The sequence below is a fragment of the Cebidichthys violaceus genome, unplaced genomic scaffold (assembly GCF_023349555.1).
Source record: "Cebidichthys violaceus isolate CVI_PGR_0920_01 unplaced genomic scaffold, fCebVio1.0.p SCAF_9, whole genome shotgun sequence".
In the NCBI taxonomy this organism is placed as follows: domain Eukaryota; kingdom Metazoa; phylum Chordata; class Actinopteri; order Perciformes; family Stichaeidae; genus Cebidichthys; species Cebidichthys violaceus.
The window spans coordinates 14,358,143-14,382,443 of NW_027176975.1; the positions used below are offsets into that span (position 1 = coordinate 14,358,143).

General features: G+C 41.8%; 3 protein-coding genes across 3 annotated transcripts; 1 reads left to right on the forward strand and 2 right to left on the reverse strand.

The window, feature by feature from the left end:
* Positions 1-3,709: 3,709 nt before the first annotated feature.
* Positions 3,710-5,439, reverse strand: nono (non-POU domain containing, octamer-binding). The gene has a single exon (XM_068704248.1). The coding sequence runs from the start codon at positions 5,342-5,344 to the stop codon at positions 4,025-4,027; it is 1,320 nt and encodes a 439-aa protein (XP_068560349.1). The 5' UTR covers positions 5,345-5,439; the 3' UTR covers positions 3,710-4,024.
* Positions 5,440-5,454: 15 nt separating this feature from the next.
* Positions 5,455-9,495, forward strand: pold2 (polymerase (DNA directed), delta 2, regulatory subunit). The gene is made up of 11 exons (XM_068704247.1): positions 5,455-5,853; positions 6,061-6,293; positions 6,385-6,506; positions 6,605-6,728; positions 6,871-6,985; positions 7,138-7,336; positions 7,477-7,557; positions 8,350-8,507; positions 8,612-8,739; positions 8,832-8,933; positions 9,083-9,495. Exons 2-11 carry the CDS (start codon positions 6,068-6,070, stop codon positions 9,241-9,243), a joined length of 1,416 nt encoding a protein of 471 aa, XP_068560348.1. The 5' UTR covers positions 5,455-5,853; positions 6,061-6,067; the 3' UTR covers positions 9,244-9,495.
* aebp1b (AE binding protein 1b) lies at positions 9,486-22,445 on the reverse strand. Its single transcript, XM_068704246.1, has 22 exons — positions 21,640-22,445; positions 20,023-20,193; positions 19,854-19,928; positions 18,701-19,042; positions 17,348-17,422; positions 16,767-16,832; positions 16,398-16,481; positions 15,209-15,280; positions 15,017-15,126; positions 14,469-14,608; positions 14,302-14,386; positions 14,059-14,203; positions 13,876-13,964; positions 13,271-13,394; positions 12,864-13,060; positions 12,539-12,715; positions 12,127-12,290; positions 11,314-11,951; positions 10,988-11,127; positions 10,718-10,817; positions 10,432-10,598; positions 9,486-10,342 (listed from the first exon to the last, which is right to left on the reverse strand). The coding sequence occupies exons 1-22, from the start codon at positions 21,881-21,883 to the stop codon at positions 9,977-9,979; spliced, it is 3,771 nt and encodes a 1,256-aa protein (XP_068560347.1). The 5' UTR covers positions 21,884-22,445; the 3' UTR covers positions 9,486-9,976.
* Between the last annotated feature and the right edge of the window lie 1,856 nt (positions 22,446-24,301).

A 24,301-nucleotide genomic window follows, 5' to 3' on the forward strand; every position in this document is an offset into this window, starting at 1 on the left:
TTATAATTACAGTGTTTTACCTCTGTGAATAAATCAATTTATATTGTTATTTGTTGATCTATTTATCCTTTTATTCCCACTGTCTTATTATCATGTTTGAATAACCCTGAGAGGTACTGGCACCCAGTCTTTATGAGTGCCTATCTCCACATATGCAAGGGACTCTGCCCATTCATAAAATAGTTTTACAAAATTCAATAATCATCTGCCTTTCTGGAAGAAATAACTTCCTGGCAAATCCCAAAATCCAGTGCTGAGGCTAGATTTGAATGTGTGCTTCTGCGTTTTGGGCTTCAGCGTAAACAGTAAGGTCTTGATTACAAAGCCTACATATACTGTATAGGCTTTAAATGTACAAAAATAGATTTTATGAAGAATAATTAAATATTCAAGAACAGACAACAGCATCAACAGATGTATTATATATGCAAAGATTTGCATACAACATTCCTGTTTTGTTAGTAATAAACCTTTTTTAATTGAGCACCATAATACCAAGGAATTAAGAGTCACTAACCAGTTGTTGAAGAGAGGAAACAAAACAAAAAGATTTGAGGGAAAGCTTTTTATGTTGAACTGCTCATCTGAATTATCTGACAAAAATAATTCAGGAGTTTTACAGGAACAACTGATTAGCGCAAAAAATGTGATAAACTTTTCAGTTAATTAAAATACAACGCAAAGATTATCATCAACAATCTCAACAAAAACGCAACATTTTTAAGATACCTTTTGAATGTAGTATTTATTCTCTACCTTGATAATGTTACATTTCTGTTGAGGCTGTCAAAGAAATAGTGATTGAAAGTTACTGTAATTTTTTGTGTTCTGTTGTGATGGTGTATCTGATCGCATTGTATTATACAATTTTTCTATTGTTGTTCCCATTTTCCCAAATACATTAATAAAGGATTACAAACATGTGCAGTACTGCATACAGTTAATACATGTAATACATTAGTTGATTATTATATTTTTTGGAAAACATTATACTTTTGTTGCACTATATTCATCTTATCACTAACATTGCATAGAATAATGTATTGGAAAGCATATGATCATGTTCATAAAACATGATACAGTTGTTAATTTAAACCAACACCAGTCACATTACAGTACATATTACATTTTTTTGTATGTTTGTTTTTTTAGTTGTTTCTGTGTGTGTGTGTTTTAACACTGAAATGAAAAATAACTACTTTACTCAATAAGAACTTTTATATAAATAATACAAATATTCTACTTTCATTGAAATGCATATTTGTATGTATTAATTGTGCAATTTGGTATTGAGACAGAAACAAGTGCATTAAATGTTATGTACACTGTTTAACATTTTTCCTTGTAAAATTGTATAAAAGATAAACATGAATATGGATGCAACATGTCCTGTGGTGCAAATTAAAAATATTCAGACATAAGAACAGATATTATGTATTAGTATGTATTATGTAAATGCTGTTTGAAGTTTAAACACTTACTATTATACTGCATGGTGTACTACTTATTATAGTCTGAAATGTATTGCATTTATATAATCATGAAGGCTTTAAATTATAATGCAAATGTAAATGTATAATTATGTACTGCATATACAGAATGTTAAATATAAGGAATAATTAGTGACAAAAATCCACGGAATCACAGTGCTTTTCTTTTTCAGATTTTTTTCTTTCTTTTCATGATCGAAATAAAAAAGAAAAATCTCTTGCCAGCTATCCTCCAAGGTACAGGGCGTTGAAAAAGGACTTCTCTTGAACATTTTTTCTCGGAGAGCTTGGTGATCTCACATCTAGATAATTCACACTTTCCCCTCTTTATGATCAAGTCCTTATCAATAACTATTTATTGATCTCTTAGTGTGCGGACAGCACGGTCTTGACTTTTTGGACTCCGATACAGGTGAAGGGTAGTTTCCTCAGAAAGGTCTTTGCTATCAGCTGACAACTGTCTGAGAAGATATAAAACCTTTGCGTGATGGAGATTAAGACAGCGCACCGGCAACTTCTACCTTTTAGAATTCATTTCAAACTTCTTGTACTAGTTTATAAAGCTTTAAACAACCTAACCCTCAGAGAGTTTCTTTCATTTTATGTTAAATCTGAATCACTACGCTCCTCCACTGTTGGTTTAAATGTTCCTTTTGTGCCCTTTAAAAGCAGCAGTGAGTGTCTCCTGTTATTGTGCTCCTAAACTGAATGTTCAAAAAAGACAAGCTCCCTCTGAATTTTTAAAGGAAATTAAAGACCCATCTTTTTAATATGTAAAAAGGGTAATGTTATGGCATTAGTTTTTAGGCCTTAATCATTGTTTTTTTACGGAATTTAGTTTTATCCTATGTTATTGATTTTTACTTTAAGTGATTGATTTTTTAGCATTTTATTGTTTAATTGTTGTAAATTTTAGTTTTGCAACATTTGATTTATTTATGGGTTGCATGTTTGTTTGAAGGGGTATATAAAAAAATGAAGTTGAGTTTTAATTATCTTCAATTTCTTAGAGGATACTCTAAACTACTTGATTTAATTCTCTAACTGACCACTGTCACTTCCCTGACTTTAACTTGTTGCATTGATGTTTGGTTTGTACTGAGCAGTTGCTCAACCAGAGCGACAAAGTATAATGATATAACCTGGCTCCTTTCACTGCACTGATCTGGCACACGCACGCTGCAACTGTTTGACTATTATGCAAGTTTCAGTCAACTACCATTAGCACAATATTTGTTTACAAACCAGACCTCCTCTGCATGCTGTTTGGGTTTCATCTTGACATGTCACTAGATGAGGGGTTTCTTCGTGAAACTCAAACACTAGAGCAGGATGTGCACAACACACTGCTGACCTGGCATGAATCAGTACTGAGATCAGCACTAGGAGCAAGGTAAAAACAGTATTTGAAAACTTTAAATACTTGTGTTTTACACTACTGAGATTGATGAACTTTGACTTTGCCAATTTAAAATAGACTCACCTTCCTTCTGTCTGAAGTCAGTGGGTTGTGACATTTCAGGACACTCACATATACTGTTGTCACTGTGTAGGTACACAGGTGTTATTGCCCTGAGTGTCACAGATTGTGTGGGCATGAGTGTTTGGACTGTGCTTTATTCTTCAGTCAGAGTGATTAGCAACTCTCTAAGCTTCCTCCTTGGCTAGAGGGTGGATGAGTCACAAAACATCTAGTTTGGTAGGTGGAGGATTTCCCGGAGACTCAGCAATCAATATAAATCTGTGAGCATTACATGCCTTTATAAACAGCGCACACTTTATGTTGCCATAACGGGAAAAGCACTGTTTCAACTTCAGGTCCCAGGAAGCCATAATGGGTGGCACACCTTAATGTGGGCCAAAACAGTTGAGCCTAATACAATTAATTTAGACTGACCAACTAACTACATTAGCTACAGCTAATTACTAATTACAGCACAGTATAGTTTGTCCTCCTCAACCTTTACTTTACATGACTTTTTGCATCATATTACGTCTGACTCAATAGAGTTGGATGGTATTGATTATATGCTTCCTTGGTATTGTGTTTCAGGCCATTGATTCATCGGTGCCAGTGTTCCTTAAATCAATACTCTAATCAATGCCAGAAACCCAGCCGACAGCTGTGACTATATGCAGTGAACCAATGAATGAGCCCTACGTGTACATTACCGACATGTAGACAGTGTTTGATGGTGACACATTAGGCTCCACGCTGCTTTGAAAGACATTGAGAAATCTTTAATGTCAAAAAACAAAGTTCTTAGGGAATCACGAATTTATTCCATAATAGTCAACATGTCCAGGACGAAAGCATTTTCTATCCCTATGAAAAATACACTACGGTGAAAAGATAAAGTAAAAGACATGGCTCATTTGGGGTTATGACATATTAGTACTAAAAACACAACTCAAGGTACAAATAAAAAGGTACATAAAAATAAAAAATACATGCAACAGTTTTCAAAAATGTAACTCACTACATGAACTTTAAAATGCAGTGAGTGAAAGGGGAAAAAATAGAGACACGTGATTCAAAATCTGCGTTGCTTATTAGGTCCATAGTCTCCGGGCCCAGGGAGGCCTCTAGGGAAGCCAGCCTGGCCTCCTCCGGGCATGTTGTTGTTTCCTGGCCCCGGCATCATTGGAGCATTCTCAGCGGCCATGCCGGGAGTACCTGCAGGACCAGCATTGCCGCCCAGCGAGTTTCTGTTCATCCCGTGATTGCCCATGTGCATCCTCATGTCTTGCTCCCTATTTTCAGAGAAGTTGCCTCTGAAGCCCTCCTGCTGCCTCTTCAGCATCTCTTCACTGCGCATCCTCATCTCCTCCTCTCGCCGCCGGCGTTCCTCCTCCTGCCGGATCTCAGCCTGTTTCCTCTTCTGCACCTCCTGGTTGTGAAGCTCCTCCATCCTCCGCAGCTCCTCCTGCCGCCTCAGCAGGTCCTGTCTCATCAGCATCACTTGGTGCTCGTGTCTGGCCGCCTCCATCTCAGCCTCCAGCTTCTCCTGAGCCTCCTTCATGTTGCGGTCCACCATTTCATACTGCTGCTTCTCCATCTCCATCAGGGCCTTCCAACGCATGGCGTACTCGTACTCGAAGGAGCCCGCCTGAGCAAATCGTGGCGGCTGCTCACGCTCTTTGTGATACTGCTGGTTTTTGTTTATGATTTTTTCTGACAGTCCCTCCTCTTCATCAAGCTGTTCCATAGGTTCTACTGTAATAGGTCGAGGGAACGCTGTGAGAACATAGGCACCATCACTGCACTTATCCAGAGCCTTTCTTGCAGCTGGCTTCGAGGTGTACTCCACTATTCCCTTCCCCGTGGGCCTCCCTCGGTCATCCACTATGACCACGGCTCTTTCTATCTGACCAAAGGAACCGAAGGCCTCCTCCAGCAGCTCGTTGGACACAAAATCAGGCAAATTTTTCACAGTTAAAGCAGCACCGTGTGTTGCAAACCTCACCCGTATGGGCCTCCCTCTGAACGGAGCATCATCCAGCTCGGCTCTGGCAATCTCTGCTATGATCCTGGTCTCCAGGCGAATGAAGCCGAAACCTCTCTCCTTGTTGATAAAGATTTCACTTGCCTTGCCATACTTGTTGAACAGCTTCTCGAGATCCTCCTCGGTAACTCCGGTTGGTAGGTTTCCTACAAACAGCCTGCTGCGCTGGGTGAAGGTTTTCTCCCCGGGCTTTCTGAAGCTATGCAGATCCAGGGTTAAGGCCTCGTTGGGGTTGGTCGAACCGCGGGGCTCCGGCTGCTGGCCGTTGGCATTTGTTCCTCCTGGCCTTTTCTGGTCTCCCGGGCGGCTAGACCCGTGGTTGTGCTGTGGGCCTCTGTTTCCTTGCATTTTGTGGAAAAGATTTAAAAACCGAGTCGACGAATCGCTCGACAAAAACACGTAAACTCTTAGCAGGACTGGCGCACAAAGAGCTGCGAAAATGGCGACGCTGCGTGCTGCCGCGACGCTATTGTGACCTCATTGTCATGCGACTCATTTGTGACGTATTCTCTCTGCGACGGTACGAGAAACACAAAAAACTGACCGGTGTCGGCTGTTGTCAAATCTTACATTATATAACATTCAGTGTGTATAACACTGCTTCTTAAAGTTAATCGAGGCAATTTTCGTTAAGGTTTGTGATACATTAGTTGTTTGTATAACTCGTTGTATTCCTTTTTTTTGTGCTGTGCACAGTTTCTCGCGAGAACACACGATCACGTTGAGCGGGTGATTTCGCGGGAATTGTTTCGTTTGCTCGCTGACAGGGAAAACAACAACCAGTGATATCTAAAAATATAACTTAATAGCTGATGTAAAACGGCGAACACCTGAAGCGTGACTTTCCATCTACTAAGGTAAGATTGGTAAATATGTTACAGTAGCGATATTCTCAAAACAGTCGCCATGTTTTGGAAGAGCTTAGACGGCAGTAACGTTAGCTGTCATTAACGTTAACTCTTTAGGTTAAGTTAAAACCATTGACCTGCAACCCAACTTTATAAACTAGCAGAAAAATTAGCACACATTACATGTGCTAATTTTTTCATGTGCTTCCGCCTCAGGACAGTCATGTTTTCCGACATAAGCGCCCAGAAGGAGGCTTCCTCTCTGCTCTGCCGCCCTGCCTCCGAGGACCAGGGGCCGGTGTTTGAGAGGACGTCGCTGGCCTACAGTCCATGCTCCGAGCGCTACACAGTCGGGGAGCGGAGCTTCAGTCGCCAGTATGCTCACATTTACGCAGCACGACTCATGCAGATGAGGCCCTTGCTCTCAGAGAGAGCCCAGCAGAAGTGGGGTAAGCTCAGGACGGTTTGACCTACATGTGGGTCTCCTAAAGCATCTGAAGTGTACTTTCTAATATGTTTGTCTCTTTCTGTTTCTACCAGGACCAGATGTGCTCATCAGGAAGCTGTGTGATCTTGAGACAGGGGAGCAGTGTTGCATTGTGGGAACATTGTTCAAGCGTATGGAATTGCAGCCATCTATTCTGAAAGAGATCAGCGAGGAGGTCAGCGGTCATGCTGAATTCAAAAGCTGACCTTCTCCATCCCAGACCACCTGGCAGGTGTCATGGATAACGTCTCTTTGTTTTTCCCTCTACTTTAGCACAACCTGCTGCCTCAGCCTGCACGAGCCAAATACATCAGTGAAACGGATGAGCTGATCCTGGAGGATGAGCTACAGAGGATCAAACTGGAGGGAAAAATTGACAGAGACAAGTGTGTCACAGGTGAGGATTTTTCTTGTGGGTCAAGGCAGGTGAAGAAGGATGTCACTATCACATCACTAAAGGATTACAGAGTTGCATCACTCAAACACAGCCATGGACCGGTCTCTTGTATGTCATGCGGCCTCATCTGTTTTTCTTTCAGGGAGTGTTATTGCAATATATGGAGCCGAGAAGAATGATGGAAAGTTCACAGTTGAGGACTTTTGTATGGCTGATCTTCCACCGCAGACACCAAGACCTGCGCTCAGCTCTGACAGGTAAACACACACACACACACACACACACACACACACACACACACACACACACACACACACACACACACACACACACACACACACACACACAAGGGTTAAATCCCAGCCTTTGGTGATAAATTATTCTAATGCCGTCGTCTGTCCCCATCCAGGTTTGTGCTCCTGGTCTCAGGACTTGGTCTAGGCAGTAGTCATGCTGACAGCATGCTGGGGCTACAGTTGCTGGTTGACATGATAACTGGTCAGCTTGGTGATCAGGGGGAGCAGAGTGGGGCAGCAACAATTTCCAGGGTCCTACTGGCTGGAAACCTCCTGAGCCAAAGCACCCAGGACAAGGACGCATCAACGAAGGTAACTGGAACTGGTTTAACCTTGCCACACATTTACTGACATCACAGTATATTGTTTTTATTAGTTTTTCTTTTTAGAAAATAAGCAAACATGAACTGGCTCACTTAAAAACAGCTGTGTTATCCTCTCTGTGTGCCAAGCCCAAGTACCTCACCAAGAAGACTCAGGCTGGCAGCGTGGAGGCCATTCGTCTACTGGATGAGCTGCTGTGTCAGCTGGTGGTGAGTCTGCTTCACCCTTTATACACACACACACACACACACACACACACACACACATTTTGTGCAATATGATAATGCACTATATACTGTATGAGTTGATGTGTATTTGCAGACCCTCAGAGATTTTGCCATATTGTTTACACTGTGTTGGCTATCTCTTCAATATCTGTGGTTGTATTATTCCTGTTCTCAATTAGTCAATCCATAAACGGTGTATTAATTGATTTTTCCAAAATATTTACAAAATTTCGATACATCAACATTCAATGGCATAACATACATTATTAGTGATATTTCACTATTTATCTTCTGGAATAAGAAAAGTTAGATCTGAAAGAGTTGATTAATTGATAAGTCGATAAAAATACATTTTAATTGTGATAATTTCTAGATTATGTAAGTGCCAAAGTGCTGGTTCTCAAGTGTGAGTATTACCTGATTTCTGTCTTTGATTAGTGAAATGCCTTTTAGATTTAGGACTGTTGGACAAAGGAAACAATTAAAAAGACATCACTTGAGACTCTGGAACATTGTCATTTATTATTTTCTGATATTTCATAGATTATAGGATTTATTGATTAAATGATTTTAACTGAATAATTGTTAGCTGCAGCAGCCCCAAATGCATATGAATATAAATAAATGAAGTTCCTAGGTCATAAATATTAGCGATAACTGATGCCTGTGACAAAAGATGGCTCAACACAAGTGTAAAAAAAAATCTTCATGAACTAAAAAAAAAATCAAATGTGATAATATAGATATGTGTGTTACTGCCTCTTGTTGTTCCAGGCCTCAGTTCCAGTGGATGTAATGCCCGGCCACCACGACCCCACGAACTACACCCTACCGCAGCAGCCTCTCCACCGCTGCATGTTCCCCTTGTCCTGCGTGTACCCCACTCTACAGCTGGTCTCTAATCCACACCAAGCTAAGATTGATGGAGTGAGGTAAGCATCATCAAACACTGTCACTATCCTCCATCTTGCATTTAGCTTTGAATCCTAAGTTAGCGTGTGGATATTTGAGACTTTGTGTGTGTGCCTCCAAAAAGGTTCCTGGGCACATCAGGCCAGAACATCTGTGACATTCAGAGGTACAGCAGCATGGACAATCACCTGGAAATACTGGAGGATACACTACGACTCAGACACCTGGCCCCTACTGCACCGGACACTCTGGGTTAGTCGGACACGTTGATGCAGAATAAAACACAAACCTTCTGGATGATCGGTTTTAAGTATTCACACTGTTTGCTTTACATTTTGTGTCAGGTTGTTACCCGTTTTACCAAAAAGACCCTTTCATCTTGGAGGAGTGTCCCCACGTTTACTTCAGTGGCAACGCCCCAACCTTTGAGTCCAAGCTCATCAAAGGTCAGTGTGTGTGTTGTGTTAATGTACACATAAGAAACTTGGACAATTGTCTTTCTTTAGACTCTTAACAAACATTATTTTCAGCTCTATTATTGCGTATGAACGGTTTTCCTTCTTACTAACTATATTCCTTCTTCTCTTCCGGCCAGGTTCTGATGGCCAGGAAGTCCTTTTGGTTACTATTCCACACTTCAGCAGCACCCAAACGGCATGCCTGGTCAATTTACGCACTCTTGCGTGTGAGCCAGTCAGCTTCTCGGCCTTCTCCGCTGACGACGATGAAGAAAGTGAGATGAATGTCAGCCACTGAGGAGCCATATCCACATGCAGTAAAATGTGCTGTCACTTCTTGGACACTATTGATGAATATTAAGACTGATTTCACCTGACCACAGAGGAGTCACAACAACGTTGGGCCAAGACTGCTACACTGATGCTGTCCAGTATCATAATGGTCAATGAAAAGCTGTTAACTGCCTTACAAGGATACTTCTAGTGTTTCCTATACGGTGTGTTTTCTTTTTGTGTGAGAGAAAAAGGAGACAAGCGATGTGTTATTAACAAGCCTTTATTTGAAAAATAACTCTACTCCAGCTGAGGCAACAAGACTCCTTCCCTCATCTGACTCTGTTACCAAGTTTGAACAAATGCTTTTTGAACCTCCAGTGACTGTTCATACTGTAAAAAATATTTCTGCCATAAAGTAAAAAAAAAAAAGATGTCATGACTTTTTTTTTTTTAATGCGCATTCACAATAAACTTGAAGCAAAAAGACTGAAAAATGCAGCATGAACCGTCCGACGGAAATACTATTATAATAAACAGGGTCAATTTGTGCGAAGAGGCATTTTGTTAAGTAATAGAAACACCATCCTTATACAACTATGTAGTTAATATTCTGTACGTTCCCATTGCTCACGTTTCATACAAAGACAGGATACCTCATTTGATTCGTTATCAGCCTGCTCTGAGGACAACAAGGCAATGAGAACTACTACTAGGAAAGGACCGTTTACTGAATTGGACTGTGTGTGTTTTTAAGATTAATAGTCATCAATCTTGTACTCATAATTATAATCCAGGATGGAGTCTGTGAAACCGCCAGGCGTCGAAGTCTGTCCCTCCCCTATGGCCCACGAATCATACCAGGATGTGGTGCTCTCTGGTGTTGTGGGAATTGTGGTTGTTGTTGTCGGAGGCAACGTCGTCGAACTTAACTTCAGTAATCTCTGCTGCCGAAGGCGACGGATACGAGCTATCCTCAGCCTCCTCTGCCGCTCGGTGCTGACTCCTGAATTCGGTGAATACCCATCGACCACACGCCTGTTTACATTAGCAACTACAGGGTTCTGTGCTCTGTTGTTGCCATAGCTGAGTCGAATTGGCTTGTTGCCATTGAGGGCCATGATCTGCAGATAAATTAAGAAAGACACTTTATTTAGTACTAGATTGACAAGTATTTAGGGTGTGGTCATTTCAGGATGGAAGTGCCGTATACCTGTTTAATGCGGTCCCAGTTGGACTTGGCCAGGTTGAAGCTGCAGGCGGTGGCTCCTGGCTGGTAACCCACCACACAGAGTTTGGTCACAGGGGAGAAGCCCTCAGCTCGAGCAGTCACGCGGTACTCTCCCGGGTTAAGCAGCCGCCAGTAGTCCCCTGTTGGTGCTGCAATGACAGACAGAGGACGGACATTTTGTTTTAGGCACAGAGGGGGCTATGTTGTACATTAAAGCACCTGAGTTAACACACATTAGACGTAAGGAGAAAGGAGTCTTTCACCAGACCTGTAGTGACATCATGGTTTACCCCCTCTACAGACACTGTGGCATTCGCAATGGCGTTCCCCTGCTGATCCTTCACAATGCCTCTGATGCCACGATGCACCTAGATAGAGAGGGTGAAAAGTTAAAAAGAGAGGAACATAACTCGTTCTCATGTTGCCAGAATTGAGTACCATTTTAATATACCTTTTTTTTTAATCTAAAATCATAAAAGCCTGTATTACAGTACAGCAGATGGTATACTGTGTATCACATGCTGTGTGAGTGACTGACCTGCTCCATGAAGATGAGCATTGCTTCTCTGTTCTTCTCCCACTCATTCGCCAACTCACTCTGATGGGGGAACTTATCACATCCCAGGAATATGGACAACTCAAAACAGTTGGTGTGTAAGTAGCTGAAGTCATTCATACCTGGGGAGGTGGACACACACACACACACACACACACACACACACACACACACACACACACACACACACACACAAATTAACCCAAGAGGCCGCACTGCACATATTGACCAACAGGGTGTGTTATAAATCCATAGAGAAAGCTAAAATACCTTTAAAAAATATGTTAAACCTAATAGCCTCTACTTACTCCCTGTGATCGGCTTCCATTTGGCTCGGTTGACGATGCCGTGTATCCCGGCATCGGTGTCTCCGTGGCAGGAGCCGTGCAAGTTGCGTGTCATGGTCAGGTGTGTGGAAGCGTAAGAGACAGCCAGCCACCTGAAGAGGGACTCGTCTGCAATCACCCGAGGCTCATCCTCGGGCTCAGAGTACTGGTAGCCGGCGCTTCTTCCTCTATCATCCTCTTCTTCCTCTCTACGGCCATAACCTTGGCTTTGGTCATAGCCATGGTCGTGGCCTTGGTTCTGGTCATAGCCACGTTCGTAACCTTGGTTCTGGTCGTAGCCATGTTCATAACCTTGGTTCTGGTCATAGCCACGTTCATAACCTTGGTTCTGGTCGTAGCCACGGTCGTAGCCTTGGTTCTGGTCGTAGCCACGGTCGTAGCCTTGGTTCTGGTCGTAGCCACGTTCGTAACCCTGGTTCTGGTCGTAGCCACGTTCATAACCTTGGTTCTGGTCATAGCCACGTTCATAACCTTGGTCGTAGCCCTGGCCCCTCCTCTCCTCTTCTGGCTGTGCATATCCCCTTCCTCTCCAGTCTTCCTCTGGCTCCTCATGGTAGCCCCTTCCCCACTCTGTCACATCAAATCCTTCTTCTTCATACCTGTAAGAAATTATTCTAGTTGAACTATTTAGTATGATTGTTAATGAATTATTGTAAGCTGTTCATGGAGAGCTATGCAGGAGACACGACGAGGAAAAAATGAGAGTTATGAAAAATAATGTAAAGCTGGGAAACAACAACAGAAGCAGTTGCAAAAGAAGAGGAAAAGTCATACTGTCTCTTCTTGCGGCTGTGGGGTTTCTGGCTCTCGGCAGGCTTGTTGAGACGTAAGCTGTCATAAGGATAGGCTACAATTGCCTCTCCGCCCTGGAAGTTTGCACCTAACACAAATGGATGGCTTTTCATCCAGGAGATTATGGCCTTAGTTTCCACAGCAATCTGGAACAAAAACAGGAAGACCGATGCAAGCACAGTACACCCTCATTTTTGTTTACTGACTAGACCACCTTTGTAAAAGTACAAAGGACTTTCAAACCCATTGTATAGTAAAAAAAAAGCACTTGTATATGAGAAGAGGAGCTATCAAGGGAAAACCGTTGCCTTGAAACAACCCTTAACCGGAGGTCTTCTGTCCCCAGACTTTATGAATAGCTGGTCGTAAGATACAACAGTACCCTCCTCCTTACCGAGCTGTTGGTCTCCAAGTTCTCTGGTATGGGCATGTGGTGATTTGGGGTGAGTTTAGGCACCATTCCCTTATCTTCAGCATCCCACAGGATACTATTCAGGTCAGGGAAGTTCTGGAAGATGTCAAAGCCGTCGTCAGTGAAGTGTCCAGTGGTCCATCCACTCAGCTCCGATCCCTGTGGGCGAGAATTTTGACAAGCGAGACATGGAACCAAGTCACCCCAGACCACCACGGCATAATTCACTGGAATTTCCTGTTTATTCTCTCTCTTTTGTTTGCCAGTTGAGTAGAAACATATGATTTTAATGATCATAATCATTGACCACTTCAAAAGCTTCCACATGTCCGTCAGGGTTGAGCGATGGCACCAGGTGGATGCGTATTCCCTCCACCAGCCGCATGGCTCTGGGGTTTCTGTCTTTGTACTCTTTGCACAGGTACTGCATAAGAAGCAGGATCATCTCCCGACCCTCTGCCTCATTTCCGTGGAGACCTGCCGTGAAGCGAAACTCTGGCTCCCCTGCAGAGACAAACGGATAAGGCTGTAGCTGTTTGTCCCTTAACTATAATCTGCTGACTTCCACCTGGTGTTTATATGGATTTACAGGAATCATTGGTGGTGTCATTGAGGCCCTACAGTCCTCATGCGTTTGATTTCAACATATTAACATTTAACTGTTAAAAAGTATTTCGATCTGCCTGTTTTATGATTGTATGAACACATTCCCACCTATTTCGTGCTCTGTGGGGTTGCCAGAGATGATCATGGCCATGATATCCAGTCCCTTGGAGCTGCGGCCCAGGCTGTAGATGCTGGTGATGTTGGGACACTCCGCATTTACTGACTTCATGAACTGAACAAGTGAGATTATGAAAACAGTCAGTGTGCAAAAGTATATCATTATAGCTAGACATTATTTATAAAAAGACCTAATGGCTACTTTCAAACTATTAGCAGACCTTTTTCACAGATCTGTCACAGCAGTTAAAAATCCCTGCAGTTTATTAAAGTACCAAAAGGTCAATCTGATTTAACTGTGTGAGAAAGCACTACAAACCACCAATAGTGCTCTTGAAAGTTGTGAAATTTGTGGGTGTTGTTTGTGATGAGCATTGGCTGAAATAACATGTTGAGAAAGAATGAGCCCTCTGCAGGGTTTTAATATCAGTCTATATTAAAGTGGATAAAAGCAGACCTCCTGCATGGTTAAATGTTTAATTGTGCTTGGGAAATGATTTAGTTTTCTTCTTTGGGAAAATAACTGAGGATTTCCTGTGGAATTTAATCAGCCGGCAGACATGCAGGAGACCTGTACAGTGTGTGAGGATACTCACTGAAACCATCTCTGAGTAGCTGTGATGTTTGAACTCCAAGTAATCTACTGGAGTGACTTCATTTTGCCTGTACTGAACATCTGTTGGATCTGTGAAGCAAAAAAAGAACAAAATGTATTATTAATTTTGTGGTTTTCAGTGTGTGTGTTTGTGCATAAGCGTGTTAATGTGTTTGAGGCTCACCGGGTAGGGGGCAGCCGAGGACCTCCAGCCTCATACACAGAGAGCCGTTCCAGCTCTGAGGAATGATCCGCATGTAACGGGCTGGCACAGACTCTGCCAGCTGGTTCATCACTGGAGTATCCTTATCACTGTTTCCAAAGAACAACTAGGGAAGAGATAAGTGGGAGGAAGGTGAGTCAGGGAAAAAGGAGGAAAACATCATGCATGGTGGCTAAGAAGTGAAGTCATTTTAGGTGATCTCACCCAGTCAGTGTATCCATCATGGATGGTGGTCCATTCTCTGCTGTCATTGCTGAAGGCCAGGAAGTAGGACTTCACAAAGTCACTCCTGAAACAAGAGAATATGTGGGCAACATGTTGGATTTAGAAAAGGAAAATACAGTGTACTCATCTGTGCGTTTGCGTCTTACTCATTCAAAGAGTCCCGTCCTTGTGTTATGACTCCTGTGAACTCCGTCTCCCTGCGAGCATCAATCTCAAACCAGTGGTTTCTGTCCTCTGAGTTTGCACACCATGCTCCACCTCTCATGTTTTCTTCATCATCTGAGCCCTTGGAGCCACAGAGACCAGAACACATGCTGATGAGTCCTTTGACTCATTTTGAGCTCACACATATCCTTCAAATATGAGCTTATTATGCACTGACATGCAAGTCGTTGCGCTCATACATCACAAATGCCATGATGACTAAAAAAATCAGCAGTGGTGAGCAGGAGCACTTGAAGATTCATTGGCTGATTTAACTACTAAGCTGCTTATATTCGTATTCTTAGACTTTAAATATTGTGAACATAAATACCCAAAGCAGCTAATGGAAGCAACAGACTTAGCCATAACAGTATTTTCCAACATGTGGCTGGTAGCTGGTGTTTATTTCAAGGCCTGGCGGTATGTAAGTGATAGCTGTACTATATGTAAGCGTTCAGACCACAGCAGTCCTGCTCTGATTGTTGTGTACCTGCATGTTGAGGCGCGCCCTCTGAGGTGCAAAACTATACTGAGACATAGAGGAGGCTAAAAGCTGGTCTGGCTCGATCTTATGGGACTCCATCCCCAGGGGAGGACACTCTGCCAGAGAAAATCAAACGAGATGTTAATTATCGCAAAAGCTTATGCGATGCTTTCCAGATCTGAACAGATGTTGACTTACTCTTTGGCTCTTTGAAGACACGTGGTCTGTTTCTGGCCCGCTCCTCTGCCTCCTTCAGCTTCTGCGCTCTCTCTGGCAGAAGTCAGAAAAACAGTCTTAATGCCAAATAAATTGATGAATATTTTCTCTCTCACTCTCTCTTTCTGCCTTTTCTAAGAACTCATCGTTATTTTGTACATTTTGTTTTATTTCAAAATGTATCCCCAGGGTTAGAGAAAGGTTAAAAAAAATCCCAGATGTTGTGATGTCCCTCCCAGTCCAAATGTGCTCGGATCAAACTCACATCCTCCTGACCCTCAAAGTTCAATACTGAAGAAGACTGCTGAATCACATATATCATTATCATTATTCATATTCTCACACACTGAACTCTGTGGCACATAATGTAGTTTATTGTTGGTAGTATGGCTGCCAGAAGTCTTTCTGACAGTGGGAATGTGGAACATGTTGTAAGCTCACTGGCCGACCGTACACACATGTACAAGTGGACAAACACATGAACCCACTGACACACACTGATGTGTTTAGGTGCAGATGTACATCTGCCTCTGTGCCTCTCTGTCACAGATGAGTGCTTCAAGCTGCCGACATTTTTTACTTATATCAGCTAAGAATGCTTTTCAGCTTAAACCCAGATAACAGTGAACCATCCACACAGGAAGTGCCCTATTGACGCCAGTCCTGACGGTGTTGTATATCATTGTCTCCAGCCTTAACCACCAGCTAACCTAGCTACAGACAGCAGACACGTGGCGAAAAAGAGCCGATGTGAATGCTTAAGAGCCCTCCATTGCAACATCCTCTGCCTGCTAGTTCTCCCTTGTTGCCTCTTTCCTTTATCACTCGCACTAATTCGCTACATGTGAATCATTCTCCGTTAGCTCACAAGAGCTTTCTGAACTTCTTTGGAGCAATCTTCATTCAGTTGCAGAGGGATGAGCCCCTTCGATGCAAGTTAAAGCAAGTACCAAATGCCTGGTGTCATTTACATCTGCATTATTCTCTTATTATAGAAGTGTGATCCAAGGGAGGGAACACCTTAGAGCTGTTATCTGTTAGTACTTTTGCACTCGGGTCACAGGCCGTGTTCTTTGCTTTGGCAACTACATTATTGTATGTATTCTGACATGACTTTGCAGAGTAGTGTTATGTAAGGAAAAAGAAAAGATTCACATCTGAGTTCTCTTACCTTTCGCTTCCCTTGCTCTTTCTTTTTCTGCTCTCTCTCTCTCCTTTTCCATCCATTTATCGTCAGTCTCGTCTTCTTTCCTCCCTGTGGAAAATCAAGGATGGCTTTTATAGAAATACCTAAAAAAACAGTATTCCTGTTGCCAGCAGTGCATAAGTCACCAAGTTTTTGAAAGTCATTAGGAACCGTAAACAGTAAAAAGTTCACAAAGGATTTATAAGTCTGGCCTGACCTGACTGCTGCTTATTCCTTTTCCTTGCTCTCTGTGTTGTTGGCAGGAAGTCTCACTGCAGCTTAACTATTGAATCTAATATAAAACATTCAGTATGGATATGTTTTAGTTGTGTGCGTGTGTGTGTGTGCACATACTCATTCCATATTCATCGTAATCATCATACCACGTTTCCTCATGGGGAGGAATGGCAGTGGGTTCCTCTGTGTAAAAAGAATAAAAATAAACATCAAGTCAGATGACTCGTTCAGTCAGTCAAAGGCACCGCTACATTGCAAGTGACAATTTATAAGATAAAGTTTTACAGGTTAGTACAGCCCTGACTTATTTAACCACAACAACTGTTTTCAATTTGGATGTCTCTGCGACGCCTACTATATAATTAACTTGTTAAATCTTTAAATTTACATTTACAAGAATCATAACAGAGTTGGGAACTGATGACAGGGCTCTTTTTTAACTCCACATCAAAACGGAGGAAAGTTTTGTTGACTTTGTGGAACTGAGTAAACCCACCCACTCTTGTTTTAAAAGTAGGGCAGGTTAGCTCACAGACTCGCTATTATGTTATTCCCATGTTCCAGCCAAAAGGCACAGATGGAACAGACATTTTATCTGCGTCACAAGTCTACAGAGATTTCTTATTAGTTAACTGGCTAACTGAGAATTTTACATCTCAATTAATGGATGTTAATGTACTTGAAGTGACAGCAGTTACCTGGTAAAGTTTCTACTTTGATTTCAGGGCTGACCTCTTCACCATCAGGGAATGGAAGATTCTCCGGCACCTCAACTGCAACATTGGAAAAAATAAAACAAAATAAAAACCATAAATGGTCAAACAGAGAGACTATTTAAGTGTCAGAAGCAGACTGAGAAACATGAGAAAGTGACAGAAACGGGGGAGTGTGAATGAATCAGTGGAATTGTTGGGAGAGCAGAGGTACAGTGCAGTATGCTGGAAACACAGAGTAATGAGAACATGTCAGTCCGGTCCAGATGAGTGTCACAGAGCCACACAACACACTGTTTCCTACATCTGAGCCTGTGGAAAAAACTAGTGCAGTCACTGAGGACTTCTGGTGGACAACGGCTGGAAGAGATAGCGACTATCATAAAGGTTTTCATCATGAAGTCTGTAGATTAGATCCTAAAGGATAATTGTACCATTAGTTGAAGTTTGAAAGTTTAGTTTGGGCAGAACAATGTGTTGTGATTGTCAGGTGCCGGACAATTTAGATATCAGCCAGTTTATGGTGTCACAGACATGAATCATAAAAATGGTATTATCCTCACATAGTTTAGTGTCCCTTGGTCTAAATATTGCTTCAGATATATTGTTTTCTGATTATGTCAAAATGTTCAGTTGTGGCAACTAAGAAAGCCGGTCTCAACAACAATGGGTGAGTCATGATAACTTTAGCTGTGATTCATTAAAAACTGATCATTTATCAAATACATAAAATCAAGTTGTTTAAAACATTGTGAGCTTACTGCGTACTACCCAGCATGCATTGTATAGAGTTAAAATTCGCCAGAAACCACCTTTTGTCAAACATGTGTAATATGTTTTTTCAAGTGTTTCAGATGAGTCACATGTGTCTTCTCTTTGATCTAAATTAAAACAATATTATCCAAGATGGAGATCCTTTAAAACCACTTCCTGCACTCTTTCTTTGAAACACATTTCAGACACAGATTTCAAACCAGGATTCACTGATCCCTGTTTGGCTGTGGCTGTAGCAACACAGTAAAAGCAGCAGTGATGAGACGGTGGGGTGCATAGAATCAAACCTGAAACAGCTAGTGAAAAATAAAGGCACATAGAAATTGAATTAGACAACTCTTGGCAATATATGTAAATAGTTGTTAGCTCAATTGAATTTCTTCAATTTGTCAACTTTAAAACTTTTAAGTCATCTAAACAGCAACAAATCTCAACAATCAATGCAACAATAACAGTCCCAAGGGATCATTGTCGTTTCATCTCTCCTCTGATTCATGTGTAATAAACTGTCACCCCACAAGCATCCTCAAAACAAAGCAGGAGGAAACGGAGAGTCAGACTTACATGTGGCGTCCCAGTAATCGGTGTCATCTGTCCCAGCCTTCCCATCAACCTCAGGGGCAGGGGGCGTCGGGTCCACCTCTTTCCAGTAGCTGTCATAGTTATCAGTCACGGGAGCCTCTGGTGTCCAGTAGTCGTCGTAGGCATCAGGAGCTGGAGTGGACGGCTCTCCCTCTTCTGGTTTCCAGTAGTCATCGTAGGCTTCTGTCACTGGGGCAGCTAGGTCTTCCTCCTCCGGCTTCCAGTAGTCGTATGGAAGATCTGTGGTTGGAGTCTCGGGCTGAGGCCTGGGTGGTGTGGGCTCTGCCTCCCAGTAGTCATCGTCTGGTTTCCAGTAATCATTGTCTGCCAGAGAAACAGATGGAAAGATGTCTAGACTAGAATATTTTGTATGGTTCTCAAGTTTTAATCTATGGATACATTTATTTTACACGGCTTTTGTTTTTAAACTGGATGTGACTGAAATATGCAAAAATACAAACAAACGATAAGACTTTATTAGAAATATGATACAGCAACTGTTATTGGATGCAGACTGAAGCAAGCAGTAATACAATTAGTTTTGTTTGTGCATCCTGGAACAAAATTGTCCTTTAAGACTTTTTTTTTTATCTAATTGTTATTTCAATATAGGGGGAAGGGGAGGTCAGAAAAGGGGAAGGTTAATGTTTTTTTAATTGTTGCTGAGGTAATGTGACTTATTTGTTTTGGCTTTTTAATTCCACACAATATTTTTCATGTCAAAACATGACATCCATGATATCCACAATGCAACGGTGCTACGCTGGTGGTGGCTAATATAGCGTCTATAGCCTTAAGCAGAGATGAGGATTGGACAACAGAGGTCTGGTAAACTCTCTTCTTTCTAACAACACATTCCCAGAGTTTTCATTTCACTTGAGACAATTTATTAGGCAACACACAACTCCCTCTGGAGCCACAAAAGACTTAAAGACCTGTAAACAGATTTTTATGTTATAAATGGGTGGAGTTCCACTATAAATTGTCAATACTTTGCCTGAATAACATTGGAATGAGTTGTACCAATCCAGTACTATATTTTGAGTTATGGATGGTGTTTCAGTTTCTTTTCTAAGTCACAGGTATAGGTCCAAATAAAATCTGAATAATGCTGTGGAGGGTGCGTGTCACTCACCAGCATCAGGATAGGGGTAGTCTGTGTATGGCTCAGGTTCAGTGGGTGGTTCAGTGGGTGGTTCAGTCGGGATCACTGGAGGCAGCAGACGGACACAAAGTCAACAACATTCATTCACGTCAAAGTCGTTCAAGTAGAAACTTGGGTCCCTGCTCTGTTCTGTCCTCACCTGTTGTGGTTGGTGGTAAAGTTGTGGTTGTCTGCTTGTCCTTCTTCTTTCCCTTCTTGTCAGTTTTAGGCTTTTTGGTAGCATTGGGGTCCTTTGGCTCTTTGTTCTTCTTCTTGTCCTTCTTCTTCTTTTTGCCTTCATCTGGTGCTCTCCTCACCCTGCCTGAAAAACCTGGAAAAACAAAGAAGACAAGAGAAGGAAGAGGTTTTTCAAAAACTCACTTAATTGACTTTTGGTCAGAATCAAAAAACACTCATGTCTGAATAGATATTCATGCAAAATCATAGTCTGTTCCCCCCCAATATTCTCCTGAACTGAATTCAAAGTAAAACAGAAGTTAGATCACTTTAGCTTCTGCATTGTTACGTATTCCCCAGTGAAACTGAATACTTGACCAATAATAAGTGGACCAGCTGAGTAAGTAGCTCTCCACACACACCTCCCTTGTTGCTAAAATTTACAAATGAATTGGCAGATGGATGTCAGGATGGTATTGGTTAAAATTGGGCAGTGCAAGCTCAAGCTTAAGCACACTTCATATTTTATTTTGCAGGAAGAAAAAATGATTACATTTTGATGTAAAAATACAAATAATCTTTTTTCCTTAATTCTTTTGCATATATTGTTAAATAGGGACACCATATGACTGGGAATTTGATCTAAAAGGGTGAAAGAAGCATTTTTTCATTCATCTCAACTGTAAAATGATCCCTCTTCAGCTGTTATTAATATATTTTGTAACAGATCATAATCTGTAAATACCCATCAAATTATGTCAATGAAAGCACATTCATGTTGAGTACTGAAGTAAAAGCTTATATAATGCTCAGTATCATTTACGAGCAATGTGAGAATTGAATTATGCAATGATTTCTTTCCTCCAATGTCAAAACACAATGCTACCAGGGAAAATCCAGACAACCAGATGCATTTCAGTGGTTGCTTCAAGTCCATCAGTATTTCCTTCTGAGGTTGTCTGAAGTCTTGAGGCATTTTCATGGAAAAAAACTTCTCTCTCTCTTTCCATTAGTCGTGCTCCAATTACCACACTTCATTTTTAATGACACAAATCTGTCCAGATACTCAATAAACATATCACTATCACCTCAGCAACATCTTACCGCTGTACTATAAACCCATTAGTGAGACTCATTTAAGTATATTACATCTAAAGCTTCGGTAAAAAGCTCTAGAAAAGAGGTTTACTACAAATGTGCAACTGTCTTCCATGTCCATTTTCCCATCGTGAATATGCACCAGAGTGCATTAATCATACAGGGTTATAGGCACTATGCAGAGGCAGTGGAAAAGGTCAGTGTCATAAAATCTGTCAGCACGATGCTGACTGTGTGTCTTCCTCTCTTGTCTGGTGTGAGCCAAAAAAAATCAGTCTATCCTTTTTATTCTCTGCTGTGGAGAAGTAGTGGGGGACAGGTGAGCAGCTGGACTTTCTCATGCCTGTTGGAGCTGTCAGACACTGAATTGGTGTGTGTTTGTGTCTGTGTTTGCTCTCCCATGTCCTGCTGGAGCTCAGACCATACCTGAATGGCTTCAATGTTTTGTCTGTGTAACATATCTATATTTTTGTGTGTTCAAATTAGAATTTTCTCCACTCACCAACCCGTGCAGCCTCCTCTGTGTCTCTCTTGTCCTTGTTGCTGCTTCCCAGTGGGTCCACTGTGAGTCCTTGCTCACTTTCTGGGTCATCCAGGGACTTGTCTTGCAGCTGATCCTCTGCCTGCTTCTCCCCTTCAGTCTGCCGGAGAAAAACTATCCCCCCAGCACTCTCCCCTCCTCTTGGGATCAGCAGGCAGCACAGGGCCAGCAGAGCCGCAGACACAACCACGGTCTGGCTGTTCATACCTGCTGCTCTTCCAACTGCAGAATTCTTTGATTTGTAGTTTTTGCTTTTCAATCGCAGCGTCCAAATGCTTAATCCAACTTCGTCCACCAGAAGAATTAATTTTTCACCCTTTCCTCCCCTGTGTCTTTGCAATGTGATCCACACCTTTACTCCAGCACGGAAATGTCTGCAGCTCCACACGTACTCACAGCCACACTGTCAACCAGGCACAGACTGGGCTAGACGGAGATGGAGTGGGAGGGGGGTAGGGATATGCAGGGAGGTGGGTTATAGAGAGAGACACAGATAGAGAGGTACAGAGCAAAGCAGCAATCCAGTCAAATGACTAGACTGGGCTTCTAATTGCCCCGCAGCTACGGTCAGCTGAAAAAACAGCACAAGGCCAGAGGATCCCCTTCACCTGGCTGACGAGTCAGAACAGGTGCAGGGCTCAGACAGGAGATGGGGGGAGGATGGGGAGGGCAGATGAGACCTCAGACTACAGGGTTTGCACCTCCTGAGTTTGTGAAAGAAGCCAGCTCCTTTTTTGTCCGCAACTCCTGTTGAATTCCTCGGCAGACTTACCACAGAGCAGAAAAGCAGGAGAGAGGAGCGACTCTTAGGACATCGAATTCCACAACAGGAGGAGGAGGAGGAAGGGGCAAAAAGGGGAGGACAGGGATTTTGTGTGTGTTAACAAAACCAAACACCACTGATCATCAGTGGGAGGAATACAAAGAAAATATAAACAGGCAGGAGTAGACCATAAACTATTTGCATGGTGTTGCGTAGCTCGCTTTCTCTACTCGGAAGGAAAAGAAGTGATCGGTAAGGGGGCCATGGAGGAGCACACACACACACAGGACGCAAGAATTGTTTGAGCATATGACGGAATAATAACCTAAAGATTTGCAGCTTACCCCCCCCCACCCCCTCATCCTCCTAGTCAAGGTATATCTTCTAGTCCTCCCTGGTAATCTAGAGCGGTTTATTCTCAGTGAGGAATATGATAGATCCATTTTGGGCTGAAATGTAAGTCTAGGTAAAGGCATTAGACAGAAATGACAAAATAATTGTAATAAAATGTAAAAATTCTCCACAATCACTACTACAATTCAAGCTAGGAAGAAGTGCAACATATGTTCAAGGATCATGTTAACCCTTAACCACGTTAATGCAGACATTCCTACAAAATGCAATGAGCTCAGCTGAAGTTTTTAATCCCAAATTAAAAAACTCTATCGTCACCCATGAAAGAAGGTTAATTATCCAGAAATACCTGATCTAAACAGTGCAATCAATACACTGCACAGCCCACTGAAGTCCTTTTAATTCTGGTAAAGTGGTGAGGGTTTAAAGTGAGCAAATTTACGGGCAAGACAGACACACACAAAGGCACAAACACCCAAGCATGCAAACATTAAGCGGTGCAGAATTAGATTTTAAGAAAAACATATCTAAGGAGGATATGACTAAGGCTGCGAAAAATGCAGCAGATAATTCAGACTACAGTAAGGTCAAGCAGAGGCCTTTTCAACTGGCAAGGATACAGACACATACTGGGCAGTGAGGAAAAGGCTTTCTCTTTTTTTCACCTAAGCTATTTCACAATACAGATGCCTCCAGTAATAAAAGCCAAATGAAAGCATGGAAAAAGAACATGTGAATCGCTTCAATTATTTACTAATAAAACATGGATTAGAAGAAAGCCATAGCAGCTACTTCCTGTTAAGAAATCACTGACGTCTTAAATAGTGATCGAGGAAAGATTGTAACATTTTGAGGGGCTTACTTTGCTTAATTATGATAATTCTGCTTTGCATTTCATAGACAAATATTATACTAACTCATTTGTTTACTTGACAACTAAAGTAGAGATTAATAAAAAAAAAAATACTAGCTAGCTAGCAAATATTAGCTCCAAATATTAGCAGAACTATGTAACTTAATCAACAACACAACACATCAAATTGGAAGTAATTATAAAAAAAACGATTATTGTTGTAGTTGGTGGAGATCAAACACATGTTATATACTTTATATACTGGCAGATGATGTATTTTAAGGATGTTAAATCTGAATTTGTAAAGTATTTCTCATATACATATATGTAGTGGAGTCAAAATAATCAGAATCAGAAATCAAAAGTATTTCCCTCTGATTTATATTAGAGTACAAAGTGTCAAAAATGTGTAATTGAGTACAGTACTTGAGAAACTACTTATGGACTTTCCACCACTGACATAAAACGACCAGGAGCCTTTCTGCTTGCATTGTTCACATGTGATATTGTGTTTTTACAAGGATATGAATACCTTCCCACCATTTTACACAATAATGGTAGTGTGTTGGCTACACTTAAACACAAAAAAATACTAATCCAGGACATGAAGACAGGAACTCCTGACCTTTCATGTCACTCACATGGTGATTACT